A 23,253-nucleotide genomic window follows, 5' to 3' on the forward strand; every position below is an offset into this window, starting at 1 on the left:
ATAGATATAAAACACTCAAGGTATCCATAATGAGTACTTTTGCTTTTGTTGTTAGTACTTTTTACTTTTACTGTGTATGATGTATTTTAATTAAGATTTTAAACACATAAGCTTATAATATAATATGAAAAAACGATATATAATAAACTACCAAAAACAATACAGCAAAAATTATCTTCTTAACTTTAACACACTAAAGTACTGATTACAAATTATTGCATTAGTAATAATAATCCAGAAATGTAATAGACAATGTATGAAATAACTGTGACAGAGTCCATTGTGCTGTATAATGAGTAATTATACGTTTGATACTTTATTTTGCTAATCATTCTTTTGTAATATTTAGAAATTGTTTTTTGAAACTCTCATTTAAATTATAGTATATATATACTTTTACTTTAATTAGCAACATGGATACTTCAACCGCTAATGATTACAACTGATTATTTCTTGTTATAAGGCCTCGAGCTCCAGGTTGGGAACTGAAACATGACTTTAAAACATACATAAGTTGTATTTAAGGATTTTGTCTGGCAGCACAATCACAGAACGAGCACAGATTTAAGGTTTAGGGGGGTGGTATAGGTGGGCTGCCTGAGCTCACCACAAAATTATATATAGACTTCCTGCTCCTTTTCTTCAAACCCACTGTGAGACGCACTCCAGGAGCTGCACGTTGACGAGGATGGGACTCAAGAGTTTGACAGAGCGAGGTGATTCCCAGCCCCAGAACCACTTCAAACAGGATGCATGAGGCCTAGGTTCAAAGAAGAATTTCTTTTTTAAAATGAAGCTGCTGTTTAGTGTCTGTGCTTGTGACACAAAACGACACACACCTCTCTTCTCTCTCTCTTTGGAACAAAATGCTCACCCATGGGCCTCTAGTGTGTGTGTGTGTGTGAGAAGGCCATGTGTGTGTTCTTCATCTTATCTCAGTCATCATAAAAAAGTCCCTGTTGTTCTGATGTTACCCTTTTCTGTCCTCACACTGGATGTGACACATCCTGCACCAGTTTCATTTATTGCAACAACAACAGCCTCCAACTTGAATCTTCGTGTGGAGCTGACCTCTCCCCACCCGTGGTCACCTCCACATGACTTTTGAGGGAAATGTGCTGAGTCATACAGGGGAGGGGAGGTGTGGGGGAGGTGGGCTAAGTCCATTATTTCGATTGAAAGTGCTTTCAGGTAAGCATCATGGAAGGGATCCCTTCAATCCGCTTTCGCTGCCCCGCGCCCGGTCGCTGTTCAGCCCACGTTCGCGCGGCTGCGATGCCCGAGGGAAGGAGAGGTGGGAGGAGCGGGGTCTCCGAACCTGCCCACCCCACCTCTCTCCTCCCTCCGGCCGCCCAGCACCGCGACAGACACCGGCGCCGGCCTATCGCACCGGAGCCGGACCCCCCGCATCCCTCCCTGTGCCCTGCCCACCCCGGCGGTCTTCTTCCCCAGCCCTGCCAGAGCCAATCCGCGAGTGGGTGTAAGTAGGGCAAGCCGCTTCCTGGTTCTCAGAAAGGAGGAGCTGGGAGTCGGAGTGGGCCAGCGGCAGGCGGCAGGCGGCAGACAGGGGGGTCAGAGCAGCGCGAAGAGCCGGGGCACGTCTGCGGGGAAGAGCGGCTGCACCACAGAGGAGCAAGCGGGAGGAAAAACGCTGACGCACGGCTTGGAGAAGAAGCTCAGGTGTGACGCGCCGAGGACGAAGCGAGAAGAAACAAACAGAAGGATTAAAAAAGTAAGAGAAGGAGAAGAAGTGAGCGCGGGGTGGGACGGAGCGATCCAGGAAGTGTGGAGGTCGCCCAGGTGGGAGGCGACGCGTCAGGACAGGTGTCTCCCCGCAGCGGCGCTCAGGTAACTGCTTCACCTGGCGGCTCCGAACGCATCCATAAGGGTTGCATGTGATTTAGGTGTTTTGCCATGACAGCACCGGCTGGTCTCTCAGAATATAGCCTCCTTCCTCCCTCCTTCCCTCACCCCCTCCCTCCCGGTTCTGATCGGGGTCACGGGAGGACTCCTCCACGTCACGGGTATTCGGTAACTCCAGTCGACGTTTATTCCTCCTTCATAATAAAACCATGGCGCGCTTTGGCTTTTAGTTGTTTTTAATGGAACATTGGCTGCTGCGTCCTTTTTCTGGAGGCAGGTGCCTGCAGCCGCGGTGTTGCACACACCGTGCGTCCGTGCGCAGCGGCCAGGTGAGCGGGGAGGGGAGCCGCGGCAGCAGCAGGGGTCGGCGGGTACGTTCCTGGAGCCTCGGCTGCTAATTATAGCCGAGAACACCGACTGACATCCAAAACTCACCTGCTCTCACGCACATGACCCGCCTCTCTCCCCCCGCTCGGCTCACGGGCACGCAGCGCGGTGCATGTTGGAGTTTTAGCCTCTTGCAGCCCAAACGACCTCCTCAGTGGTCTGTTAATCATCATCATCATCACCATCATCATCATCCTCCCCACGGCGCACCCAGTGTTTTATTTTAATCCTGCCACTATCCCATGTTGCACTGGGACGTGCTCAGGCTGTAATGTTAGGTTAAGGCCTCTGCCTGGCTGCGTGTGCGTGTGCGTGTGTGTGTGTGTGACAGTGGGCTTGTGTGTGCGTGTGTATCTCCGTGTAGCTGACTCGCCCCTCTGACAGACCGGCCTAACAAGCTCTACTGGCTTGAGTTTGGTTTCCCTGTCTTAGGCACAGCCTTTCGGTTAAATATTTAGACGTCCATGTAGGTAATTAATGCCTTTATGCCTTCTAGGCTCAGGTGTTGTCAAAGTATTTTTGTGTGTGTGTGTGTGTGTGTGTGTGTGTGTGTGTGTTAGTTTGTTTTCTGGCTCACCTCTCAGGCTCACAGGTCTGGAGTGGGAGGCTGACACATCGTCTCCGGCCTCCAGCTTTGACTGAAGGGAGGAAAAGTCCCCTTGAGTCCCTTTTTTGATTCCTGTTTTTGTTTCACTCTCTTATTCCCACTACACACACACCACCATCATGTGAGTGGACATCTCCAACGCTCTCGTGTCCTGGGACAGTCTCCTCACACGCGGAAGAGCCGTCAGGGTTTTCAACTAAATTCTTAATGGCAGCTCTGTTTGGCCTAACTTTGTCTGCAACATAATTAGACATCTGTGCTTTATCCCCTGTTCACGCTGTCCTGACATGACCCCTCCACCCTGCCCTGCTTTCTATACAGGCCTGCCTTGTTCTTATTGCTGATCTCCCCTCTCTTATTCCCTCTGACACTCCATCGTGTGCTCTCTATGTTTGATCTGAATCTGCAGACACATGGGTATTTTTACATTTTCCTGTATTTCTTTGTGAGCTTTGGAATTCATGAAGGATTCACCTCTGTACAACATGGTAGTGATCAGTTGTTATCTTGCGGTGTGTGTGTGTGTGTGTGTGTGTGTGTGTGTGTGTGTGTGTGTGTGTGTGTGTGTGTGTGTGTGTGTGTGTGTGTGTGTGTGCGCGCTTTCTCAACCCTACTGTCTGTTGGAGATCTTTTTTCATCAGAAGTGAAATTAGGAAGCGGTCGGTCTCTATCCGCGTCTCTCTCTTTTTCTGTTCTTTTACAAAACCCCCACCTTCTCTTTTCGCCTTTCATATAACCATCGACTCACTGAGAAGATTTTACCCTTTGAAACAAATCATTAAAAATGTCTTTAATGTGAACATTTACTGAAGTCAGATCTCACTTGTGTTGTCAGCTGCATCTCCAACAACAGAACTACCTATCCCCCAGTTTTAGTCTGCAGATGAATATGATGTTATATTTATTAAACTAATACAGATTCCAGCTTTAAAACAAACACAAACCTGTATTTAATTCATCCACTTATCCTCTGATCATTGTTAGAAGTGCCTGCTGAACTTTTATTATTTAAAAAAACTTACCACAAAGAGCATCATGTATTGTTTGACACTTCTCTCCTCAGATGATGTTTGGGTATGAAATATTATTATAAAAGCAATGTTACAAACTTGACTTGAATCAAATGTGTGTGTTTTTTTGTTGAATGAATTCTTGAAATGCCTCCTTGTGTTTTCCCTCAGGTGTGTGACCTCAGCTGACCTCAGAGCAGCAGAACCAAAGAGGAGAGGAGAGCGAGAGAGACAGAAAGCAGGCACCCATCTTCTTCTGGGTTTATGGACTTGAGGTAGAAATCACCTTTTCCAACACACTTTTATTTATACTCTCAACCATGGTTAGCAAATGCTGAAGGCAAAAGTGTAGAGCCTCAGTCGGAGGTGGGATGAAAAGGTGGTCCTCGTGAAGAGTGTGGAGACTATAGACAATAAAGTGGGAATTAAAGACATTCAGTGTTGCTCTCGTGTGTCAACATGAGAAGTAACAGAAGTTGAACGAATGAAAAAAAAAGCTGAGCGAGAACTTCAAGCTCCAAACATTTGGCAGATCACGGCGTGACATTTATTGTGAATGTCTGATTGTGGGTTTTGGAAAGGGCGTGGTGGTGGGAGGAGGTTTTCCAAAGCTATTTGAACAGGCACCAAGCGCCAAACTACCCGAGTTATGGCACCTTAACACGGCCACGTTGAAAGGTGTGGCAGAATGTCTGCCATCGTAGAGACAAATGAGGACAACAGTTGGACACTGTTGGACGGCCACATTCATGCACGTAAGAAGTGATGGAAACATTTGTGTGAAGAATGGTTTAGAAGAAGACGACTGGTTAGAAACTGCATGAGTTGGGTGTGATTGTCAGTTTTTGGAAAGTTGCAGAAATTCTTGGCTGCAGCCTTTTTAATGCTGACATCAGAAAAGTGTGGTGGAAGGGATTTTCAAAGCTTTTTAAGGATTTGACAAACATCGAAGTTTGAAGCGTACTGACGCGTTTAAGATGCTTTTGGTTAAAAGCCCAAGTTTGACTTGTTTGAGGCAACGAGGAAAGTCGGAGCAGACGAAGTGAGATATAAATTTGTGTGATGCTTTTTTAAAAGCTTTTTTTTCTTGTTTGTCGTAAACCTGTATACGTTAGATTTCTGTTAATAAGCACCCCCTACAGGCACAGACGTGAATCAGAAATTGAGTATGAGGTGTTTGACAAGTTGTTTTGCTTGTTGTTATGAACTAAAATATCATAGAGTAACCAGGTAATTTAAGTATGAATATATTATATTTATAAATGATTTAGTTACAGCTGTTAATCACAAACCTAATAATCTTTACTAATGTCACACGATAGTGTTATAGTACAATATATGAAATGTATGGATTCACATTCACACTAAGTTTGATAAATTCTAAATGACTAAAAACAGACTGAGATCAATGAGCTCCATTCATCAGGCTCAGTCCACTAAACAGATAAACTGTAAATAAACCCTGACTAACTTCATTTTAGTCAAACACTACTAATATGATGTTGTTGTGGGTCAAACCTCACTGACGTGCATGAAGGGTCGGAGGGGAACCTTTTACAGGGGCGGGGCCTCTTCAAAACATTTCTCGTCCTTGGAAAAACAATATGAGCCGAATAAAGTGGTCAAACATTTAAATATTTTATAGGCAACCTGGAAGTTAACTCCTCTGTGGTTTCATGACTGCAGACGCTCCATAACTGCTATCGGCTTTTTTAAAGACGGCTCGGGAATGATGCCAAAAATAAACGCATGTGTTTGAAACGGGCCGAGGTTATTTATAGGTTTTTATTATATTGGATAATAAGCACAAAGCAGCGCTGCCTTTGTGAAGCTCTGAGGCCTGATTGACAAAAGTATAACAGTACAGACTAAATGACACATTACGATCAGCTCAGGCAAACACTATCTTAAATGATCAGCAATGAAACAAATATTAAAAATGGCTATCTTGATATTATATGATAATGATAGACTCATTAAATAAATACAGGTTCCAGCTTTAAAACACAAACCCGCATTTACTCCTTTATTTTTAATCTGCTGCTGATCATCGTCAGAAGCAACAAGAAAGCGTCCTTTCTGTATTTTGAAATAATTCGAATTTTAGCCCTTAAAAAGTGTATATATATATACTTTTTATGTATTACACACTAGGGATTAAATATGTTCAGATATAGGTCCTAATTATGTTATTGTTCATTTAATGCTACTTCTGTCGCACTTTAAATATATGTATTTTTTTTTAATACAAATATTAGCGTGCTGTGATAAAAGTAAAACTAAGACCTTTGCTTTGTCGTCCTGTTTTGTTTGGTATGTGGTTATGGGTTCTTGTTTTGTTGACATGGGCAGTTTATATATTTATGAATATTATTTTATTAGACCAATATGAAACTGATAAAACACCCTCGTCCGAATTTATCACAGTCCTCTCGGCTTGGATTATGGATGAGGCTAATTCTCTACCACTTCTTCAACTTATCTTTAATTGTGAGGAAGTGTGAGTAATTCTGAGACTCTGATATTCCTCCATATCTGTCGTACTTTAAGTTTCACTCATTATGGCCTCAAATGTTGCAAAAACATTATTAACAATTATTATAAAAGCAACATTACATAAATTCTCGCATTATAGGAATCGAAGTTGTGTGTTAGTGTGAATGTGTTTATAGTGGGTAAGAAGGTATGATTAATCATGTGACTGTGGCTTTGCTGGAGTGTGACTACCATGTGTCCCTAAACTGGTGGGTTGGGGGGGAAGTGACATTGAGTGGTCTGTCAGATGAGGAACACACACACACACTCACACACACACACACACACACACACGAACACACCCGCATACATATAGATATACACGTACACAGTTCCAGGAAATGCTTTAATCAGGGCATGTAAGCCCTTATAAATTCCCCCTTTTCAGACACGGGTCTTTCAGTTTCATACAAAGTGACTGAGTGGGAGGAAGGTGGGGAAAGAGAGAGAGAGAAAAGGTGGGAGTTGAAAGAAGTAAAGGTTTCTCTCTTTGCCCCTTTAAATTCGAGGGTGTCTCAGCCATTTTCTCAGGTGCAACATCGATTACGAGAAAATCTCCCAATGTTGTTTTGATTTGCGGCTCATTGTAACTAAGAGCAAACTTGTAATCGGTAACTCAGTTTTATGACAGAGAGTCTCCTTTACTATAAAAGGCATCACGTTGGCCTTTGACCTCTGGCAAACGCAGCGTTTTACACCATATAAGGTGGACGTTTCCCCACATTGAGGCACAAGGGTGACTACACAGTGTCTGTAATCCAGTCTGCCGCTACTACAGTTGAGTCTTGCCACCACTCGATCTGTGTCAATAGGGGAAGTTATGTATCTGCCATTTCCTCTTTTCAGTCATGAGATTGTGTCGCATTTGACAGCCCTCCCTCGCTCTCGACCACCAGCGCCGCAGCCCATGCCACCCCAGCATTAACCAGTCAGCAGGGGTCCGTGACTTTCTTCTTCTTCTTCTTGGAAAGAGTAGTAGAAGAAAAAAAGGCTTGAGAAACAGCTATAGGCGGACGGAGTGATCATGATTCAGCTCTTCTAGTAACACTGCAATTGATTCTGTACATATTGAGTGGGCGGTTATCATAAATAAGTACAGTGAGGCAACACTTCAGGGAAAGTGAGAGCAAACACCCAAACAGAAGCAGGCAGCGGGAGTAAGTGATGCTGAAACCGACCCCCTTTCACATGCGCTGTTCACAGGGGAAGCACAGCTGCAAATGGAGGCTTTTATTCCTAAAGCCTGCAGACCATCCCCTTTGGACAAAACAGCGTCGCTTTTGTTCATGTTTAAGAAAACAAACATGATTGTTGTTGCAGAAAGGGCACATGACACATCATATAGATCATGTTCTAAATCCTCCCAAAAAAAATTGGCCGTTCATCATTCAGACTGTGAAGGAGAAAAAAAAAACACGTCCTTTTAACCTGGTCTGTCGTCATTTTTTGTGCTCGCACATTTTTGACACTACAGCAGTGGGTGATGTAGTTGTGCACCAGTAAGCAGGATCACAAGTTCCTCACTGAAGTTTCTCTGAACTTCTGATATAATTCATGGAATGTAGTTCCAGTAAAGCGACAGCCCTAACCCTCCCTTTCTCATTGTCATTGATTCACATCTTTCATGTCCTCCCCTTATCGTTTTCTTTCTCGTCGCTACAACAGCCAACTTTTCTTTGTTCTGTTTTTTTTTTTGCCTGTTTTCTGTGTCAGTTTGTCTTCCATTTATCTCTCTATCTCTTCTAGTGGTCGACCATCTTCACTGAGCACAGGAAGAGGAAACTGATCAGGATCAGTATGTTTTGCGACATTTGTGTGTGTGTGTCCAGCGCTTTTGCAATGTCTTCCTCTAAAATGGTCAGTTGTGTAGGAGTACACCAGTTGTTGAGACCCTCCCAGTGATGTGGAAACTCAGTGTAATCAACACACGCGCACGCACTCGCGCGCACACACACACACGCGCATATGCACCTTAACAAAATGATGTGTCTAAACGGGTCGTCTTGACAACAGATATTTTAAGTTTTGGATTCAGATTTTTCATGTGGCCTCCATCGTGTTTTTCTTCGGTGGAAAACATTTTCATTGTTTGCATGAATATATTTACAAGAGCATCGTTTCACTACATGAATACACGCTGATAAACTGTAAAAAAATCATACTATTGATATACATCGTTTCTTTCACGTCTTCCTCAGACTCTTGCCCAAAATCCATCTCACCTCCTCACCTCAGGGGCAAATGAGGTGAAGAAAGAAACATAAAATATGTAGTTGAGTTGGCGGTTTAGCCTGAGATACTTTTTTTGAAGCTTATGGTTTGCTTGAGTTTTTTATCTTTACTACCTTTTTTTGGTCCCCAGCTTGTGGTGTTCTTGTGAGCTGATAGGTGTTTTGTCTGACTTTGGTGAATAAGAGAACAAGGTGGGGATAGTTTAACCAATACACAATCACACACTTGCATATATACAATCTTATATAAGTATTTGTGAAGGTTTGAAAAAAGTTATTCACATTTTTAAACATATTTATTAGTCTTTTGATCAAACTTTATTTAGAATCCAAACAAAACAATTGTTTAGGTACATTAATTGAGAGACAGAATATAGAAAATAACAATATATAGCCATTTATGCTAATTGAAAATGAAGACAAGCATTTATGCTTTGCCACTTTTTACATGATGCATATACAAATGAAATACCGTTCATGTAATATCACCTTACACATGCAAATAACAATTTAAAAAGAAACAGTGCAGCTAAATATTTTAGTTTCAGGTTTCTAATAGACAAAAGGCTCCATTTCATAGCGTCAACAAAATAATAATTTTGCAATACTATCGTTTGCAACTTTGCGCAGATCTTGAAGGCGTCTGAAAGTCACCTCTGTCTCATAATGAACATCCTACTTTCCCTACTGAAAATAATCTCTAATGTAAAACATGCAGTTAATAGGAAGTTAATGTGCAAACCATTCATTTGGTTGATTCTCAACGTTGACGCCTCATAAAAAGCTGCAAACTGGAGGTCGACTGAGTCCTGGGTTACTGCGCTTGGTGCTCTGCTCCGCGATGACACCTACACACTTCATTTGTTTGCACAACGGCGCGACATGTTAAAACATCCCCGCTGAGTTTCAACAGTGCTGACAAATTACAATGTGCTTCACTGCAACGAATGTCATTTGCTGTCGTACAAAAAGAAAGTTTCCTTCCCTCCTGGCGTATTAATTGATGCAGGGTGCAGTATGTGATTCCACGCCCACGCACCTTGTCACCCCAGCGTTCACACACACATGCACAGTTGTGTGTTGGGGGTAGAAACTGCTGACCAGATAAGGAGCTTGGAGAGAGGGAGAGTAAAGTGTGAAACCACTCCGTCAGCATGCCTTCTCTCTCACGTCTGTGTGTGTTCTCCATCTTAGGCTGAAACTCCCTTTTGGTGATGCTAATGATAGAGGTGGCTTCTACCACAGACATCTGCACGCACGCACGCACACACACGCACACCTGCAAGGACTCTTGCTACTTCCTGTGGCTGCGTGCATGTGTTAACCTCTTGCTTGATCGCTCCGTTTATCTCCCAGTCGTCATGACACGGCTCCTCTCCCTCCTCTCTCCCTCTGTCTCCCCCCTTCCTCTCCCCCTGTAACACAACTCTCTCGACTCTTGTTTCATGTCTCCTCGCTAACACAGATTGTTTGAGGCTGGGACTAGATTTTCCTGTCTTCACCTCCCCTCTTCACTGCTTTATCTCCCAGTGTATCTCTACACCCACACCCCATTCACTCACTCGCACACTCAGGCTCTCTCATGTGTTTCCTCCCCCATGTCCTACTGTTTCTTGTGTGATTTCTAAGAACGTGTGTGTTTTTAGAAAACATACCTCCCTCATTTTCCTTTTGTTGTCTCATCTCAAATCTCAGAGCGTTTTCCTCTTTCCAACCTCAGATTGATTTATTTTCCTGCTCCTGCTCTGTCTGTGGCAAACACAGCAGACGTATTACACCTTACACTCATTTCAGAAAGTTAAATAAGCACTAAGATTGTGTTTTTGTCATTCTTCTACATTTGGTATTAGGTTGAGTAATACATATGAGTAATTGTGGTATGGTTCTTCATAATTAAAATCTGTAAAGAAGAATTAGCTTAATGTTCTACAAAAAAGAGTCTTAAATAATTAATTTATCTTCCAAACTCAAAATTCTAAAAACTGTATTCATCCCTCAATGGGCATTTTGAGTAAAGTTAATTTACATGCGTTAAAAAATACATAAAATTAAAGACATACATTTTGTGTTTTCCTTTTATTAAGGGCTGCAATAATATTCTATTTTATTCTACAATTATTTCTACCTGAGCAAAATGACAAATAATATCTTATAATTTTATTTAGTGCAAAAATCCCTTGAACAGTGAGTTACTGGCATGATGTTGTCACTGATGCCCAGTCCTCATATGTACATTATTAGCTGTACAGATTTAAGGAAAGACACATTTTCTTTACATTATTTTATTGTAAGGAAAATGTGCCAGCTCATACATGTGCACCCAAATGTCTCATGTCGCATGCGTTGATAAGCCGATAATCCTGCAGCAGATTCACGCTGGTGTTCAGGTCTGGCATGCAAACGGGCTGCTCTTATAGCTCACTGTGGTGTGGGAGGGCGAGGGGATAAGGGCCTCCACTCTGCCAGCCAAATGAATAATGTAATGTGTTCTAGGAACTAAGACCACAGTGTGCACATGCGTACACCAACACACGCACACACACACTCCCACTTACACACACACCATAATGGCCCAGTTACAGTAAGGACAGAGGAGGAGTTGGTTGCTGGGGCTTCCTTGAATCAAAGACTTCTGCTGAGTAACACCAGCTGAACTGACTTCTCTCGTTCTCTCCTTTTTTTTCATTCCTCCTCAGTCCAGAGTTGGCAGAGGGGCAGTTGTTCTAATTATCATGATGGTGTCTCAAGTCTTTGACAAATTCAAATGCTGATTCAAATTCTCCCCGGTCGCATCTGTTTTTATATCTGGTGGTGGGATGCAAATGTTGAGTCTGAAGCGAACTGTTGGGACGCAGAGCGGCTGGAGCTTGTGTTTCGCTGCCCAGAGGAGATGAGACGTGTTATTGGAAGACGTGTCGGTTCAGTGTGGAGCCCGGATTGGTGTGTAGTTTTGACCATAGTAATGTGAAGGTGTTTGCACTCAGATGGTCCTGTGAGCGTGCTCTGCTGGGCTGAAGGCAGCAGCTTGGGTTTGGCAGATGTGCGTGTGTAGTGTGTAGTGTGTGTACTCTCATCTCCTCTCATGCTTCCTCCTCCTCTTCTCTTCCTCAGCGAATGTGTCCCAGCATCACACTCCCCTAACTACCCCCAAAATAAGTGTGTAAAACGAGAGGGGGGACATCTTTGTCTTTCTTAACCTTTTTAAAACTAGTCTGTCACAGAGAAGAAGAGTAGTGAGAGGAAGACGAGTGTGTGGAGGAGAAACGGTACGAACTTGAAACTTATTTTCCATACGTTTGTCTGCTTTGTTTTTGTTTGTTCAGCATCATCATTTGTTTTGCTTCAGTTATGAATATCAACTTGATTTTATCTGAATGAAACACGTGCGTGTGTGTGTGTGTGTGTGTGTGTGCGTGTGTGTGTGTGTGTGTGTGTGTGTGTTTCATTGACTTTACACAAAGGATATCTGCTCCTTATTTCTGAGCATTTTATAATAAAAAGTATTTTTTGAGTTCCCACCAGTTTAGAAAATTGTCCCAAATGGGCCATTACACAAAATAATTTTGGCACAAAAACATGTAAAATTGTTGCAAAAGTTTGTTAAGTCTACTTTAAAATTGTCATTCCTTACCTTTTCCGTTTAATTTTAATTTCTGACTTTGTTAATGTATTGGAATTATCCATATTCCTGCCCTTCAGAGATTTAGTACTGTGTGCTGAGAAACAACACATGCAGTGAACCATACATGCTCACATTTACTAGCATACACACACACACACACGTACAGGCACTTTGGAAAATATCTGACATCAGAATTCATAAAAGCATTTCTCCTTCTCCCTCTCAGCCACACTTTTCTGTGAACAGTATAAAGTCATATTTTCCCCCTTAGCGCTGGAGCCTGATATAATTGAGGTGGACTGGGAAAACTTACAGCCTTTAACGGAAAATAAGAGCCATAAAAATAATACTAACAGCTCTGGTTCCAGTCGTCACATGCTCTCAGTGTGTGCAGTGGGATTCTGTGATACAGACGTTGGACGGATACCATAACCTGCTTTTAGGAAGGAGAATAAATCTTTGTTGTGCAGGTTTGGTCAGTCCTGCAGCTGTCACTTTCCTGGCCTGCTCACATATAGTCTTTTTTTAGGAGTCAAACTAATTCATGGAACTTGTACTGGACAGTAACGGAGGATTTAAGTTTCCATTTCCTCTTCAGTAAAAACGAATCCTCGCTGTGTTCTCTTCTCAACACGGTTCATTTGGTTTCGGCTTTATTTTAAGATGACACACAACCTAGTCCAATGGCATGCGGCTCTCCTGATTCGATTATTAATATATGGCGAAACTAATGATTAAATCTTGATTTTTAAGTGAGAGGAAGAGCGTGCGCATAACGAAAGCAAGGGACGAGGAAACCGTAGAGTTGCAGAGGAGGTGAATTCCTCCGTCGTCATGAAGAGTGGGAGGCGAGAACAAAAAACAACGAACGCGATAAGAGATCTGTTGCTAAAACTTCATTTGGATCGTCCACCTACAGAGAGTTGAATTGTTCAATCTATAAATACTCTTTAAACTGTTGGGCAAACTGTCAACCTCGCCCTTCAAGTGGTTTAGTAATTGTTGGTCTAATATTTGTATATACATTGTTGAACATTAGAATGTTCAACAAAGATTAGTGAATTGTATACAGAGTGAAATTAATACAAAGATTTCCTCTGTAAACACTCTGTAGGTGGACTTTCCCAATAAAGTGTAACCGAACTGTAGAAAGGATAATATCTTGACATGTGTTCCATCAAAAGTACATTTAAATTCACTCGATCCAGATTTTTATTTCTCTCACCCTTTTGAACCAAATTGTACACACTCGTACTCATTTTTTTCAAGATCACCGAATTATTCCTCCGGAAAACTGATAAAATGTTCCTGTCTCGTAATGAAAGTGATAGAATAATTCCTGGATCAGCACCAAACTTTAATGGATTCTTCCCAGACCCACACATTATTCTTCCACTAAGTTTTGTAAAAAATCCATTTAGTTGTTTTTGTGCAATCTTGTTCACAATCCAACAAACCAACAAACAAACAAACTGACAGAGGTGAAAACACAACCTCCTTCAGGTGAGAAATTAATAGATGGCATATTTTGAAAGTTAAAACACTTTTCATGAAGTGTTTGTTGTTTATAAACTTAAGTGACATTAAACAACACATCTAAATGCAAACAGGAAATATGAGTGATTTGACTATAAGGCATCGAACCTGAATAAACTTAAAATGACACCAACTCTGGTGTATGGTGCAGTTTAACATGTGCATGTGAACTAACATTATATAACTAACTAGTTTTTCAGTGGGCCCTAAATCTACTCTATCTGTGGTATCTTCCTGTGGGCTCTTTGTTTTGAGAATGTGTTGTAAGATTCAGCAACTTATGCAGATGACATGTCCTTGGTTAGCAACAAAAAACAGAAACAAGTTGAAAAGGAAGGAGAGGGGGGTTTAAGAACAGTGTCTGTGTGTGCGTGTGCGTGTGTGCGTGTGCGTGTGCGTGTGTGTGTGTGTGTGTGTGTGTCAGTGCATGTGTGTGTGCGCACACGTCATGATGTCTCAGTATTATGTGACTCACACACAGACAGAAAATTGATGGGAATCATTGTAACTTCTTTGCAATCTTATTATTTTCCGAACACGTCTTCGTTCAAAGGCTTATGCCTGAAATAACGTGCTTCAACCACCCATGATGTGTGTGTGTGTGTTTTGTCTCTCCCCCGTGCCGGATATCGAACATGCGTTCTTGTGTGCTGCAGTGCTTTTTTTATCAGATTTTAGTCTTTGTGACTTTTCCCTTTTTGACGGCTTTTCAGAAACATGATGATATATTGTTTTTATGCACATAATAATTACTATTAGCAGGGGTCCTGTTTTTACTATGGATGGTATCAAACAGTGAGACTTGAATCTTTTATCACAACTTACAAAGATACAAACTGTACAAATACAAGGTCAAGTGATGCTTTTAAACTTTGTCCTACACAGATTTAGGGAGTCAGATAATGTTTCTCTTTCAACCATGATGCTTCTTCCACAAGAAGTGTTATTATATATTCTGATGATATTACTGGACATGTGTGTAGGATGTAGCGATGCAAAAAAGTTATTGTATTTATTGATGAATCTGTATATATAGTTTTTTCGAATCGATGTTTGGTCTCTGAAATGTCAGACATACTGGTCTCAACCTCCCAAAGCCTGAGGTGACGTCTTCATATGTCATGTTTTGTCCAAAAGCCAAAGATATTCAGTAGCAGATAAACTGAGAATCAGAGGTCGTCTGGCATCTTTGCTTAAAAATGACTTAAAAGATTAATTCATGATCAAAATAGCTGTAGCTGGGATCTGTCAATTGACTAATGTCATTACAGCTCTTGTTTGATGTAAATTTAAAAAAACTTTGTGTGTCTGTGTGTGCAGAAGACAACGCACAACGCATGCCTCTTAACTTCCACACGTCTCTGTATCAGCAGTCGCCCAATCAAATGTTCTTAACAAATGTCCTCGTTGCCTCAAACAAAGGCGATAACGCTTATGAAAATACTTTGGCTGGAAAAATAACCGTAAATATCTGTTGTCGAGGCCGTGCTGTTATTCAACCACAAGCCGTCAGTGACGTTAGTTTCAAAGGAAGAGCTCTGTGCACCTCACCCTCTCTGTAGTACGCTGTCGTACCATTTAACTCTCATATTGCACCGACCTTATGTTTGTTCTGGGGTGTACTATGACTCATAATGCCAATATGATTTTGGTTCTTACACAGTTCTTCAACTTTGACATTCTCTGACTAGACTAAAAAAATATTGGTATTTCTGAGGTGTTTTGGTTGCATGTGCCGGTTTCCTGCCTGTCAGACCCGCTCAACTCATGCTCAGGGTTTGAAGCTTGAAGGTTATTTATTCTGCATCATCCACGGTCCGACCATGACATGACCCTAGATGCACCCATCCACCTGTTATGCCGCTTTCTGAGCGGGCAGAGGGCGACGAGGCAGAGATCCTGTTTATCGGAAACTGTTCGGAAAATGGGCCGTTGGGTTTTGGAGAGGGGGGTGCGTAGGCGACCCGGGGGGGAGGGGTATCGCTGAACCTGTCTTTGGTGCTGTGCACCCTCTTTTGATACAACAGGAAGGAGAGTGAGTGACAGAATGTGCGAGAGAGGCAGACATCCCGAAGGAGAAACGCTTAACCCCAACGTCTGACAGAGAGATCAGACGTTTTAAGTTCTGAGCGTAGAAGGAAGTACAAAAAAAACAAGAGTTGTTTCCAAAAGACGGAGAGGAGGAACGCGAGGGAGAAGAATCTGTTAGTGCACAGAGCGAAAGTATGGATGCCATGAGGCGCACGCTGCGGACTGTGCCCGTGCCCATAAAGACAGGGAAGGTAGGATCAACATTTACTCAACCTCTGGCTGCATTAGCTCCTTCTCGGCTGCGTTGGATATCGATTCGAGTGGTTGGCAAAGATGAAAAAGTTTGAGCTGCACAAAAGCATTGGCAAGTTTCACAGAAGTGTAAATTTAATTACTTTTACATCTACCTTTTTTTGTTGTTGTATGGGTGGAGCACGATTGTATGTTTTTTTTTATAACTAGGTTAGCGTTAAGATCATCACATAACAGGTTAAGCCGAACAATGGTGGGAAGGGGGGGAGCCGCAGACTGGCACGCAATGTGTGTGCATGTGTATTGTGTGTATGTGCGTGTGTGTTTCATAGGGTGTGTTTTGGAGCAGGTTAGTCAGGTGGATGTGCCATGGTTGCACAGAGCCCTCTGGGCACCGTGCGAACACTGTTATTGGACGGCCAGGGGGCTGCCAGTTGCTATGGGAGGGAGATGAAGGGGGGGGTCTGGGGGGGTGAGTTGTTTGTGGAAAATCTGGTCCGCTCAGGTGTGTGTGTGTGTGTGTGTGTGTGTGTGTGTGTGTGTGTGTGTGTGTGTGTGTGTGTGTGTGTGTGTGTGTGTGTGTGTGTGTGTGTGTGTGTGTGTGTGTGTGTGTGTGTGTGAGATTGTTGAGCAGGTATATTGTGGACAGGGTGAGGTGCGAGCTCAGGGAGCTAAAGAAGGGAGTTGTTGGGTCTTATTACCAGCAGGCCTTCTTACGTCAAAGAGACAATTAGAGTTATTGTCCTTATTTGACTCAAAGGACATTTTACCTTAAACCCACTGTGTCCATTCACTTTACAGGTAAATATTGAGCAAAAGTAAATGACAAAAAGAATTGAGAAAATCCTTTGGCATATGCAGTTTTCACAAAAGGTTGTAATTCTTGCTCTCTTTTTTTTTTCTTTCCTTCCTCATTCTTTCACTGGTACCCCCCTCCCCACCCCACCCCCCTCCACCCTCTCGCTGCTTTCACCCACTCTCACCTGTCACTTCCTCCGTCACGTCTTTCTTCTCTTCCTCTTCCATTAGTCCCTCTCTTTCTTCGCCAGTTATTTTAATCAAACAGCTAATGCTATAAAGGTTTCACGCAGGAATTAACCTACTGCCCCACGGTTACCACACCTACAGTGCATTGTGTAATCCTGTATCCCTTCCACGTCACTGCCATCGATCATTTCCTTTTGCATGTGCCCCTGCTCCGACAATTAGTTCTTCTTCTTCTTCTTCTTCTTGCTTTTGTCTTTTGCCTCTTCCGCCAGCTCTCTGTCCTTTCTTTCTTGAATTCTTCCACTCGTGACCCAGCCCTTGTCTCACTGGCCAAACTTGCAGCCTCCTGATTTAGCAATTGGGAGAGAAAAGTACTGGGGGGATGAGAAGGGGAGGATAAGGGGAGAGAGTTTGTTGCTAAGCCTGGTTTAAATAGTCCCTCACTTGAAAGAGAACTCTCTGAGCCAGTCACGCTACTGTAGATTTACTTTTGGGACATTGAAGTTTGGCTCGGCTGAAGGGTGAACTCTTATTCTTCTGAACTGCAGCAATAGAATAATCCTAATGCTTTTTAAAATAAAATAAAACTGATTTCATCCACATCAAGAGCAGATTTTGACTTCATTCAGGCACCAAAGTGTAACTCACCTGATCTCATCTCTCTGTCCTGCAGGTGGCAATGTCTCCAGGAGAGGACGGTCTGATCGGGATCCCCTTCCCAGAGCACAGCAATGAGCTCTTGTCCCACCTCAATGACCAGAGGAGGACGGGGCTCCTGTGTGACCTCACGCTGACCTCCCGCGGGGCTCGCTATCCAACTCACCGCTCTGTCATGGCCGCCGTCAGTTTATACTTCCGTGGGCTGTTCGGGGCAGAGGAGGGGGGCGGCGAGGGCGGAGGGGGCTTCAGCGTTTGCCAGCTGGACTGTGTGGCACCCGATGCCCTGGACGCCTTGCTGGAGTTCGCCTACACCGCTACGCTGACCATCCCGAGCTCTGGCATGAGAGACGTGCTGCGAGGCGCTCAGCTCCTGGGCATCCAGTGTGTGGCTGATGCCTGCAGAGACATCCTGGGGGAGACGGCGGAGGCAGAGGGCGAGACGGCAGAGGAGCAGAGAGTCCAACACACAGCACCCAAGAGGATGCCAGAGGCAGAGAGGGGTATAGCGAGATGCTCCCGAAGAAAAAACGACAAAAAGAAAGTGAAAAAAGTTGGGTTGCATCACATCCCTTCCTCGGTTTTGATCCCATCACCTGCTTCTCCCATCTCTCACCCTTCGCCTGCATCCGACAGCCTCCGCTCGTTCCCGTCCACCCAGCCGCCCAGCCCCGATCAGGAGGAGCCCAAATTAGGGCAAAACGGAGGAGACCCCAGGTTGATCAGAGAGCCAGGGAGGGGTGCCACCATGAACGGGGGGCTGCTTCACTGGCTGCATGAGCGACCGCGTATAGCCCAGCCTCCTCCTGTCCCACGATCGATTGATAAGCTGTCGGAGAACAGTGACATGGAAGGTTTTGGCGATGACAGCGTGCTGATGGGAAGCACTTCCACGCCTACAGCTGTAGCTGAGCGAGGAGCGGCAACGTCAGCAGTGGGAGGGGGGAGGAAGAGGAAGTCTCAGACGCCCCAGCAGTGTCCCGTCTGTCAGAAGATCATCCACGGAGCGGGAAAACTGCCCCGACACATGAGGACACACACCGGAGAAAAACCCTTCCAGTGCTCTGCCTGTGGAGTCCGCTTCACCCGGTAGAGAGAATTCTTTATATGCACAAAATATACATTTTAAATTTTTCATCATGTGTTACTTGTTTTATTCTTCCGTTCTTTACCATTCATCCTCCTGTCTGTCTCCCCTTCAGGAATGATAAGTTGAAGATCCACATGAGAAAACACACAGGCGAGCGCCCCTACCCATGCCCCCACTGCCCCGCCAGGTTTCTACACTCGTACGACCTCAAAAACCACCTGTCCCTCCACAGTGGGGCACGACCCTTCGAGTGCCCGCTCTGCCACAAGGCCTTCGCCCGGGAGGACCACCTCCAACGTCACCGCAAGGGACACAGCTGCCTGGAGCTGCGCACACGCCGGCCCAGGCGTGGTCCTGAGCTCATGGAGGATGAAAGAGAGGATGGGGGCCGGATGGAGCACTCCAATCCTCTTGAGGCTTTGTCGCAGGCCCACTCCTCTGCGTTTCTCTCCAACACGGTCCTGGATGGTGGGAGTGGGTCCAGCGCTGGCCCTTCGCTGCTGTTTCCAGGCGACGTCGAGAGGGGCCGTTTCGCCCTTCAGGCTCTGGCCCAGCTCGGGCCTCACAGGCTGGCCGGCTACCCTCAGCTCTTCCTGCGGGGGCTGGATCTGCGAGGGGCCAGAGAGGCGGAGATAGAAGATCCAGGGGGAACCCATTCGCCGTCTGCGTTCCGCGATCAATGGGCAGATGAAGTAGAGGAGGAAATCGGAGATGAGGAAGTCGAGGAGGAGGAGGACGACTAGTGGAAGGAGAGTGTGTGTCTGTGTGGTAAAGCATCCACAGTAAAAAATAAAAAAATAAAATAAAAATCTCACTCAGGTGGCTGGACTAATGACCTGCTGCTCCTATATAGAGAGCGCTTTAAAGAAAACTATGATATTTAAAGAAAATTATGGAAAACGGGTTTTCAGAGATATTTTAAATGTTTGTCTTCTGGCTTTTGGAATTTAATTTCATTTGTCCTTTTAAATTGTATTCCTTGTTTGCTGTTTAATTTGGATGTATTTTAGGTCTGAGCTGTTTCTTTATGATCGTATTTTCTAGCTGGACGTGTGTGTGCGTGTATGTGTGTGTGTGTGTTTTGAGAGTGTGTGTGTGTGTGTGTACTGGGATGCTTTTCACTATGCAAACTAAAATCCAGAGCTGCAACTTGGAGGGATATTTGAAGATGTATATTTTAGTTACAAATATAATGTATTGATTCAGGTGCAATCCAGAACTCATATCATGTAGATCTCAAGAATGGGTGTGTGGGCTCACTGTCCTCTGGTGGTTATCAGTGGAACTGCAGCCTAAATCCAACCTGCACATTATAAGCAATAATGTTCTTTTTATCTTTTCTTTCTGATTTTAGAGTCTTTGCTTTGATTTGGTGCTTGAACCAAAGATTGTAGTTTTGTTTTTCTTAGATCTCAAGTTAACAGGAGAGGAGAGAAGTGATTTGTGGCCAATGTTGGGTTTGAAGAGAAAAATCCTGCCCGACTGTTTTGATCGCCATGAGAAAGAATCCGCTTCCATATGTGAGTGTTGCAGAGCGGTAGAGCTCTGTGTCCGATGCCTGACCAAAAGAGACGAAGTTTGGATGAATGAGTTGATGCTGATTAAATGTTGAAGACAATTCTTCCTTTTCCCAGAGGCTGTGGATTTCAGTCTTCCAATGCACTCCTTAAGGTTCCATGTTCGGAGAGAAAAAAAAAAGTAGAAAAGGGAGCCAGGTGAGGGTATGAATGATCGCTTTCCCCCTGTCTTCTGTATTTATTTATTTATTGTTATTTATTATGGCTCTTCTGCTGAAACTCTTGCGCGAGAGCAGATCCAGGGTTGGAAACAGATCACGACCCCTTTACTCGACTAAGTCTTACAAGAAGCTGCATTGCGATATAGATTTTTGGCTCGACATCTCCATATACCTAAACGCCTTTTTTTTACGGGCTGCGTGTCTTCTTTTGGCGATTCTTCCTCAAAAGCGTTCTTTGCACATTTAACCCTGTCAGGTACTGCAATAACACAGGCACATTCCATCCTCCGGGGTAGAGAGAGAGAGAGAGAGAGAGAAGGGAACAGAGCAAACAAAACTTTTTGTAACTGGACCACAAGATGACTTTGCTGTTTGACGTTTCCATGCTTTTCTGTTGTTGAATCAACATGTATAGTACTGTATCATTGCATGGCAGTTCTTATAGATCGGCCACCGCTGTGTCTAAAGGGGCCATTAACTTGTGTTTGTCTATCTTTGACCAAAAACCTTTTTAGTTTCATTACGCTTCTCTGGACCAATACATTACAGGGTGTAATGCAGTTGTTAATGGCTTCTGAAAGACATGCTGTTGTCTTTTTATTTCCAATTCCTGTGATACCCATGTAGCCAGAACCTGCTGTAGCAGTTGATCCGGTCTGGCCTCGTGTGCACTATCCGCTCCTTGCTGTGTAGTAAACCATTTTTTTAAATTTCCTGTTTATTTGCACTATGAGATTTGAGAGCTTCAAGCCTTTTTGTCAGATGTTCTGTCTAGTCCATTAACTCACTCAATACCATTTAAAATTTGTGATCGAAATAGACAATAGGACGACGTCTTTGTAACCCACATACATCGAATACTCTTCCTCCTGTATATTGGTACAGTTATTGTCAAATGTAATATATTGGGAGTTGCCTTTGGGTTTTTTTGTGCTGCAACTATTCTCAGGAAATCTTGAGCGATGCACTAAGTGATTATACAAAATTATAAAATGGGAAGAAATAGTTTGGTGCTACAGGGCGACTCACACTCTTCATGTTAGTGTAAGGCCAGTAGTTTCAAGAAGATGTGATTTTTGTATTTTAACATTCAAAGAAAAAAACTATGATTCAAACCTAACGTGAGGGGAAAACAGACAAATGAAAGTAAACTGCTGGCCTTACTGGAACCAGTCCTACTGGAATGGCGGTGTGACAGTTGGTCCTGTTCGTGGAGGGTGTAGCTGCTCCCAGTCGGAGCAGTGTGAGTGAATGAGGGTTAACTGATGCCAGCTGTGAAGTGTGTGTTTCTGTGTGAGCTGTTTGTTTTCTTGGCTTCGGTGAAGGGACATGGGGTCTGTAATGAGCAGAGACCCCGCTATCAGGGATACATTTTTTTTGTCTTTGAGTTTTTAGTGGAACCTTCTCAGAGCTATGAATTCATTTTCCCATGTTTCAGTTCTTGTAAAGAAAAGAAATAAAGATATCTAAGCTTGCAATTTTTGTTTAATGTGTTGTGTGAAAAAAGTCTCTTCTTTTTTAAAGCAGATAGTGATGTTCATATTTGTTACAGTTTTTCCCTCTGGTAGACAAACTGCAATTTTATTTATTCATCCTTTATTTAACCAGGAAGATCCCATTGAGATACAACATCTCCTCTGCCAGGGAGTCATGAAATATAAGCAGGGACAAAAAAACATTCTAAAACATGGCAGAAAAATTAAAAGCACATGTTCAATATAGTGGTCCAAATAAACCTAGTTTCTTAAATGCTTGAGCATTTCTGGACTGATACTTTGTGTTACTTGGCCAAAACTGAACATCTGTGAGAGGAAAGTATATGAAATGATATTGGCCCAGTCAAGCTCAATTTAAGATAATATGAAGCTGATATAGCTTGAAATAATGTCAACTGATGTCAGTGCCCTTTTCGGAGTCTTAAGAATTCCGTTTATTTCTCCACATTGACCCCTGTGGGGTAGTATCGCTACTTCCGCTAGCATCGCTACTTCTGGTAGCGGATATTTAGGCTAAAAACTTTGAATGTCGGGGCTTCTGGACACTTGGATGACACCACACGGCAGCATGGAGGAGTTAGTTAACTCTGTTTCTCATAACAAGAGCGGAGAAGCTCTGGGTGTAAGCTCGTCCTTTAAGCTCCCTTTTTCTCTTCAAGTGAAAACCTTGTGAAAGGATGTTTATGTAAAGAAATTACCGGATTTGCCGCAGTTCCGCTTGAGGTCACTGTATCTTTGCAGTTCAGCTTGCAGCGCAAGTAAGGCGTCGACCAATCACAACGTAAACCAATCACAACGTAAATGAAGTGTGAGTGTCCGGCGCGCAGAGAACTGCGTCCCATGGGAAATCTGCAACAACCAATTTACATCGTGTTTTAAGCCTAAAACAGGCTAAAGACTTGGTGTAAATGATGCAGTTTCGAGTCGAATATGAATGTCGGGGCTTGCGGACACTTGGAGGACACCACACGAGGCATGTTGTGTTTTTTCTGTTGTTTTTTTACGCCTGAAGAAGACGACACCATTGACTTCAATTGTATTGGATTCGGATGCAACGCTGTTTGCCCCTGAAACTCCAAAAGTGTCTTGTGGACTCAAACACTTCACCCAAACCCTCCATCGGCTTAGTGGTGAGTAGAGAATGAGGGAATTTGACTCTTTCACTCTAATTTGGCCGGCCTCGCACCAGGAAGTACATGTATTTAGACAGA

General features: G+C 43.6%; 1 protein-coding gene across 4 annotated transcripts; it reads left to right on the forward strand.

Moving 5' to 3' along the window:
- Positions 1-1,341: 1,341 nt before the first annotated feature.
- Positions 1,342-22,024, forward strand: zbtb7b (zinc finger and BTB domain containing 7B). Of its 4 annotated transcripts, XM_035163855.2 has the most exons (5): positions 1,342-1,848; positions 4,039-4,142; positions 8,149-8,197; positions 17,735-18,807; positions 18,921-22,024. In XM_035163855.2, the coding sequence occupies exons 4-5, from the start codon at positions 17,741-17,743 to the stop codon at positions 19,549-19,551; spliced, it is 1,698 nt and encodes a 565-aa protein (XP_035019746.1). In that variant the 5' UTR covers positions 1,342-1,848; positions 4,039-4,142; positions 8,149-8,197; positions 17,735-17,740; the 3' UTR covers positions 19,552-22,024. The 4 variants fall into 4 exon arrangements, with proteins under 4 accessions (XP_035019746.1, XP_035019747.1, XP_035019745.1 ...); XM_035163856.2 differs by lacking the exon at positions 8,149-8,197 and having other exon boundaries at positions 1,343-1,732; XM_035163854.2 differs by lacking the exon at positions 8,149-8,197 and having other exon boundaries at positions 1,344-1,848.
- The last annotated feature ends 1,229 nt before the right edge of the window (positions 22,025-23,253 follow it).

This window comes from Hippoglossus stenolepis, chromosome 8 (assembly GCF_022539355.2).
Source record: "Hippoglossus stenolepis isolate QCI-W04-F060 chromosome 8, HSTE1.2, whole genome shotgun sequence".
Taxonomy (NCBI): Eukaryota; Metazoa; Chordata; class Actinopteri; order Pleuronectiformes; family Pleuronectidae; genus Hippoglossus; species Hippoglossus stenolepis.